Source organism: Gavialis gangeticus, unplaced genomic scaffold, assembly GCF_001723915.1.
Source record: "Gavialis gangeticus isolate Ggan-Ray unplaced genomic scaffold, GavGan_comp1, whole genome shotgun sequence".
Lineage (NCBI taxonomy): Eukaryota > Metazoa > Chordata > Crocodylia > Gavialidae > Gavialis > Gavialis gangeticus.
The window spans coordinates 61,156,642-61,164,006 of record NW_017729025.1 but is presented as its reverse complement, the minus strand read 5'-3'; the positions used below and the strand labels follow the sequence as shown (position 1 = coordinate 61,164,006).

At 44.9% G+C, this 7,365-nt stretch overlaps 1 protein-coding gene across 1 annotated transcript in view; it reads right to left on the bottom strand.

The window, feature by feature from the left end:
• Positions 1-4,345: 4,345 nt before the first annotated feature.
• The window catches only part of NFKBIA (NFKB inhibitor alpha), a 3,725-nt gene continuing 705 nt past the window's right edge, over positions 4,346-7,365 (bottom strand). The window contains exons 2-6 of the mRNA XM_019518886.1: positions 7,148-7,256; positions 6,850-7,060; positions 6,162-6,250; positions 5,782-6,042; positions 4,346-5,105 (exon numbers count right to left, since the gene is read on the bottom strand). Coding sequence (XP_019374431.1) covers positions 5,058-5,105; positions 5,782-6,042; positions 6,162-6,250; positions 6,850-7,060; positions 7,148-7,256 — 718 coding nt within the window. The 3' untranslated portion in view covers positions 4,346-5,057. The remainder of the gene's footprint in view (positions 5,106-5,781; positions 6,043-6,161; positions 6,251-6,849; positions 7,061-7,147; positions 7,257-7,365) is intronic.

The window sequence follows — 7,365 nt, the reverse complement described above, 5'->3', positions numbered from 1 at the left end:
AAATCTGGATGTCTAAGTACAATGTATTGCTTTGAATTAATGATGCTTTGGAAAAAGAGGAGATTAACAAATGCACTTATACCTTAGCAGTGGTTTGTCAAGCAGCATAATAACTTCCTTGTAAGGTAAAGTGCCTATTTCTACAAGGAAATAACAAGTCAGCTGTTCAGGAAATTATCTTTGTCAAAATGTTGAAATTGGCTGCATGGAATATACCACAGCTTCCAGAACTCCTGGCTAGTATGGCGCCATAGAAACATTTGTGAATTTTTCTTTGGATGTTGTCCTTACCCATGTAATAATAATTCTTTGCCTGTATAATATGTCTTGTGTATTGATACTGAATCTATGCTGATATTTTTTATGGTAGAAGGCAGGATAGATTTGCACCTTTATAGACTAACTAAATCAGAGAAGCATAGTATAAGCAGTTGTAAGCAGTGGGCTTGCTTCATCAGATGCTGTCAAGGGACTGCAGGAAGCAAAGTTTCTAAATAGAAAGCAGTGATTAGAATAGAAAGGCTAGGAAAAAAGAGACGGGGCGGGGAGGAGGAAAAGAGCACTGCTGAGAGAGGCAAGGTGGGTAGGGGAAAGAGTGGAAGAGAGATTTCCTATACCATGTCTAGCACTAGCATTTGAGCACCTCTAGAGAGCTTACCACTGTAGCGTGCTTGCAGTTTGGTGGAGCCTTTTCCCCCATAATTTATAGATGGGGAAATCTAGGTGAAAGGAACAAATCAGGTTTTTTTACTATAGGTCATTATGCTGAGCTTGGGTTCTTATTCAAGAAAATGCATGGCAGTTTGGATTTGTTTCCTGTGTACAGCATGTGGGTATGCAGCTTGTGTGTTCCTATGTTGTCAAAGCTATGCAGTTCACTGGCTTGCTATTAATGCTGTATCCCTCCAGTGGATTTTTTCTTTTAAATTGACAGTAACAAGCCTGACCCTGCATACTTTGTGTACTGCAGAACTCCTCTTTTGGGTTCAGTGGGAGTTCTGGATGCATAAAAGGTTGTGGGTTTAGGCCCAAAGTTAATTTAAAAATAATCTGGCCAAGTCTGTTTGGTTCTCATCTGTTCCTGAGACTGGTAGATTGCACAGGCCCATTCAGTCACGGCCTTCTAACAGGAAGTTTCAGAGTATAAACCTTGGATACAGTAATGAAATACTGGTGGAAGGGAAATAGTACTGACTCAGGATGACAATTTCATGCAGTCATATCCACACCAGCCTTTGGATTCAATGCAAATCAGTGAGAGCCTTACTCTCTGAGACATTCATCCCCATGTAAAACATCCCCTGGAAAAGGCAGATCTTCAGATGACTTTTACATCATAAAGCTTTTCAGCAGAACATTGGTACAGGTCCTTCTTAAAGATAAAGGCCTGATTTTCTACTACAATCTGACTTTGTGTCGCTCAAGTGAGGCAAAGGGGCTGGATTCTGTCCATAAGCCACCAGCTGAGAATTCCCCTCCTGAAGGGGAATGACTTGCAGGCAGACATCTGGCAGAACAAGCTCTGGTGTCAGCTGCCCTACTCCACCCCATCCTGTTACAGGGAGTATTCCAGGGAAGGGACTGGACATGTCTGAGTTGGGGAAGAACTGTAGTGGAGCTCAGCTGCTTCATAGGCTCTCATAAGAACTCATAAGTCAGAGCAGTCCACACTTACTTCCCTCCTTCCTTTTAGCAAGTTCAGATGCAGAGGAAAACCTAATCCAAATTGTTTTACTCCTGAAGATGCTGGAAGGAATAGCTGAAAGAATGTCCAACAGGCTTAAGCTCACATAATTTACTTCCCTAGATGGAAAGGAGCCAAAACCTGTGGCTTTTGACAGGTGGATTGGGCCAGGAAAGGGGGATGGAAGAATGCAACATTTGCTCCATGACATGCTTTCCTTCCCTCAGCAGAAGTCCCCTTCATAAAAATCCTGTAGGCATCAAACAACTTGACTTGGAGTAAAGCTGGGGGTGGGGAGGGAGGGTGGATTGCTTTCCATTCTCTAAGCCTTAATGACAAGCTATTGTAAAACTCAGCTGAGAAAGCTGCCACCTTCTTACCTGAGTTCCTATTTGTGTTGTGACATCCGCAGTGAGGAGTGTCCGGTAAGTCCTTATCCATACCATGGAGGGGCTACAGTGCTTTGAGGGCTGGTGTAGATCTTGTGAGGGTTCAGACCTCAGCAGATAGCCTCAGGTTATCCTTGTGTTCTGTGGGCTGAACCATCTGCCACTTCTCTGCTGGAGAGAACCCCAGGTCTCCATGCAAGTGTGAAGAGGAAACCCAAATCTATGTGCATTTAATTTACAACCATCAGCAGGGGCCAGACTTTTAAGGGTGTAAAAGTGCTCCCTCCCACTGGAATCATCCACTAATAGATGACCAAATATTGTTCAAGATCTAGAGCAATATGCCTGTCTGCAGCAGTAGGCACCCAGATACCCTTAAGCATCTGACCTGAAGGGCCTCATGTTTCTCACAAACCATGGCTTCCAATCCTGGTGGAGCTTGCTTTGCCCTTTCACCTTCTGAAGAAATCATGTACCATGTAATTTACTATATGCATGTCTACTGGTAGCAGCCTTGAACCCCATGCAAAGCTTAAAGCAGGGGAGTGAAATGCATGACGTATTGATCAAATGTTGTTTGCAAAATCAAATGCAAGTGTCACTTGCAAATTGAGGGCAGTGTTTCTTCTGCTCTCTTCAGCGCTGGTGGGGCCACACCAGGAGTACTGCATCCAGTTTTGGGCCCCATGCGTCAAGGAGGTTATGGACGGTTTGGAAAGAGTCCATCCGTGGGCGACAAAAATGACTAGGGGCCTGGGAGGTAAGACTTACAAGGAAATACCAAAAGAACTAGGGTTATTTAGTTTGGAGAAGAGAAGGCTGAGGGCATTGGTGATGCATAGGGGGTACACGTGCATCCCGAGCTTGGCAGTGCACCCCCTGCAAAAAGTGCTGCTGAAGCTGCTAGCAGCACCTGCAGGCACTTGCCGCTTGCCACCCCCCATCGCTGACACCACTGGTGGCATCTGCAGGCTGTCCCCGATCCGACGGTGTCCACAGGTGGTTGCCAACTGCAGGTTGGCGCTTGATCCCCCCGCCAACTGCCAACACCGCCACAGTTGCCTGCAGGAGCTCCCCGTTCAGCCTGCCCCTCATGTGGCTGCCTGCGTAAGCTTGCCGTTGCCATGCCCCTGCCACCACCATCACCACCTGCAGGCAGTTGCCATGCCCCCCCAGTCTCTGGGGTCACGCAGCTTTCATGGCTGAGGTGGGTGGGGATTTGAGAACAGTCTTCAACTACTAAAGGACAATTAGAGAGGATGGATAGGTTTTTTCCTGTGGCTGTAGGGAACAGGAATAGGAGCAAGCTTCAAACTGCAGCAAGGGAAATTTAGGCTGGAGATTAGGAAGAAATTTCTGACTCTGAGGGTGGTCAGGTATTGGAACAGGCTACCTGGAGTTGTGGAATCTCCATGCTTGGAAACTTTCTGAAGCAGGTTAGATACATACTTGGACTGGCTGGTTTAGTCAGGGATGATCCTGCCTTGAGCAGGGGCCTAGATTAGATGACTTTGTGATGTCTCTTCCAGCCTTATTGTCAAGTGATCCTAAATCCAGCCTGCAAAGCTCTCAGAAGGGCCAGGAATTTGGGAGTGGGATCTACTATAGAACTCCAAACTATGGAGGCCCACTACACACATGCTAGTGGCATCGGGCAAACAATAGCTACATTAAATTCAGTCTCCAGGTCCAGGGCTGGCCTGCAAGGAGCCCTCTGGTCTGATTCTGGCCCAGGGGGTGCACACAAGTTTGATATCTCTGGGTTAAAGGGCTCATAGGCCAGAGCAGCAAAGCAAAACATTACTCTTAGACAAAGTTCACCATCCCACCTTTTTGTGCAGGGCACAGGTAAGTAGCTTCTCCTAGATGCAAAGAGGACCTCTGCAATCTGCTAGACCGCTTCCCTATGCATCAGTTGAATAATGTTCACAGTACATTAGGCTTTGAAACCAGTTATCTTTTTGGTTGTGCAAAAAATGCTTACACATTTTTTGGGTAACAAGGATTTAAAAAGCAACATGATCACTGGAATATGAACACAAGGTCTTACTCCTTTGCCCAGTGGTGACTCAGACCCAGCTCCATAATGTTATTTAGGTATCAAAAGTAGGAATTAAAGATCTAAAAGACCTTTGTGGATTTGGGGAATCAATACATCAGCATCTTTGATGTCAGCTTCTTAAATAAGCTTTCTTCCTGCCAGATAGATTTGGAAGGGCAGAGGGGTAGTGGAAATTAAAAACAGGACTGGATTTTCATCTGAAGGCATGCGAATTACTTCGCACAGCCACAACTGGCTTTGACTTTTTTTTTTAATAAATATACAATTGGACAGGTACCAAAATAATTATAAAACAGAATGTACAACATATACATTATGTACAACAGCTAAAGGTGTAGCAATTATGACACACACAGTGCGAAATGCATTGGAAACCAGGTCCACAATTAACATTATTGCTACCTTTCCTATAAAAGCCAAGAGGTCACTTCCCCATTTCAACACCTCTTATCTCCTAATACACCACAAAGAGCAGCTGAGGTTAGTCAACAGAGTGCATTATAATCAGCCCCAACAGAAATCTATGAAATGTAGTCAAAGAGGATGGGATATTCATGTGAACCTGTCCTGACATTTTAGAGGCAAACATTCCACCATACTCATGCTCTCTGGACATCTCTTGTACACATTCCTGTATATGAAATGCATGTTCAGGTGGACTGCAGTCTGTCTTCATACTGATCATACATTAGGACAACCAGTTAACTGAGGGGTGGTGCAATGTGTCACAGATTTCTACTGATGATCTGTTTCTCCCATAATTAGAATGCAGCTCAGAACAATGAATCTTGTTGTTATAGTCATGTGCTCTGTGCTGTGCAGTGTATTTCAGTATTTTTTTCACATTTTTCCATTTTTTGAAGAAAATAAGTCTTTGTTGTGCATATGTATAGACTTATGTCCTTTCTGAGAATCCTCCATTTTATAATGCCAACTGCCGTCCTCCAATAATGCAATCATCATACATCAGCTACAAGGGAAAAGGAATAGTATAAGTCAATGCAATACTTTTATAGGAAACACTCATATATACCTAAAGCAAAATCAGGTCAAGCTCTGCTAGTCTCAACCTCAGTGTCACTGCTCCCATAACTAAGGTGAGCCACTGCTCACACAACTAAAGGTGAACAGAATGTAATCTTTAATCTGAGATGATTTGCACACTAACATTCAATAACAACTATTGAATTTCTTAAGGCTGTATTGTATCGTGACATTAGTTTTACCAATCTTCTTTCCCTTAACAAGATCCTGATCATAAGGAAATAAAAAATGCAATATTTCACAGCACTTATTCAAAAAAGTCTCTTTGGAACCACTGTGAGTTTTGCTTCATTAAAGCCCACAAACAGTGATCCAGAAATGACATCTACATTTAAATAAATTTATTGCAATAGGACTGGGTGTCTAGTACTCGAGCCCCTACTACTGGATTTCTAATGTTTGCTGTTGTAACCTCTTAGTCTGCCTTGATTGTATACAATTTATATCCAGTGTGGTAACAGACTACATTTTGTATCCCACCAAAATATCACCTCCCAACCCTAAAACCTAAGGGCAGCAGGTGTGCACATTTCCAACAATTTTAATGGAGGCAACTTGCATAGAAGGTCCTTTCTGCAATAAAGGTGAAAATAAATACTTACTTCATCCTCTGTAAATTCTGATTCTGATTCACTGCTTTCCTCATCCTCACTTTCTGGCAGCATTTGTAGGTCTGCTATGGTTAACTGCTTCAGCTGTTCTTGTATGATGGAGCTGTCTCTTCCCCATGTGAGCTGGTATGGAGAATAGCCTTGGTAGGTTACTTTATTCACATCTGCCCCGTGTTTCACCAGAAGTGACACCAGCTCTGAATTCTGCAGGTCTACAGCTAAGTGTAGGGCAGTTCTGCCATTACAAGGCTCCTGTTCAGAAAAATAAAACAGGACATTTAGTCTCAGGAGTTAAGTGTGACAATACAGAACTATGTGTTCTTATGCCTGCGCTATCACATTCAGTTAAACCAAGAGCTTCAAATACCTACCTGAGCATTGACGTCTGCTCCTAAGGACAGCAAACACTCCACAATTGCCAGATACCCTTGAATGGATGCCAAATGGAGACATGTATGTCCTGAAAGGCAAACACATTTAAACATTACTTCCCCCATTACACATTATTACTCACTTGGATCTAAATTCCTTTCTATCCTATATAATATGTTGGTATTTGAAACCATTGCTCCAAATCAAAGGCAAAATTTTTATGTGAACCAGAGTGCTCAGAGAATAGGAGGATCACATTAATTTTTGAAGAACCTATTTCTTAGATGCTTTACTTAAAAAATAAAAATAAAAAAGCCTGGAAAAAAAAAAAAGTTTATTTTCCACAGTAGCTTGTTTAACCAAACAAGGAAACATGCAAAACATCAAAAATTAAAATAGTATAAGCCAAAAAACCAAAAAGAAAATCCCCACAGCAGTAGATGCTAGAAGTTCAAGTGCCAAGAGCCAGTGGACAGAGCAAAGATGGGCAGGCAGGCAGGACTGTGACTTATCCCCAGCTCCACTGCAGAGAGACTTTAAGGAAGTTCCATTCCTGCCTCAGTTTCCACATCTGTGAAATGGGAACGCCGAAGCTGGCGCCTTTCTAAAGCTCCTTTGGTTGCAAAAAGCCAACGCCCTATCTAAGGGCCGTCTAGTCAGACTGGTGTAAACTGAGAGCTGGCGTACCGTTGTAGTTGGCAGCCTGCAGGATGGCGTGCAGGTGGTGCTCCTGGCAGTACTGCGTGAGCACCCCCATGCTCCGCAGAGAGCCCTGCTCGCAGGCGATGTGCAGTGGCATGTTTCCACGGAAGTCCCTGATCTCGGGGTTGCATCCGGCCTTGAGAAGGGCCTCGGCGATCTCAGGCTGATCCGTGATCACGGCCAGGTGCAGCGGTGTCTGGGGGCCAAACAGGAGCAGGCTCAACCACGGGCCAAAGGCAGAGTGGCGCCCAGCCCAGCCGGCCTAGGGAGGAGGGGTAGGTACCTGGCTGAGGTGGTTCTGCAGGTCGAGGAAGGCAGGCGCGTCCCGCGCCTGTCGGATGGCCTCCAGGCTCAGCGCCAGCTCCTCGTGGATGACGGCTAAGTGCAGGAACCTGCGGGGGAGGGAAAGTCCCGGTGAGGCGGCGCGTTGCGCAAGGCCGGGCTTTCCGGCGCCGGCCGGGGCTTTCCACCCGCCCTGGCCTTGCTCCAGGGACTTTCCAG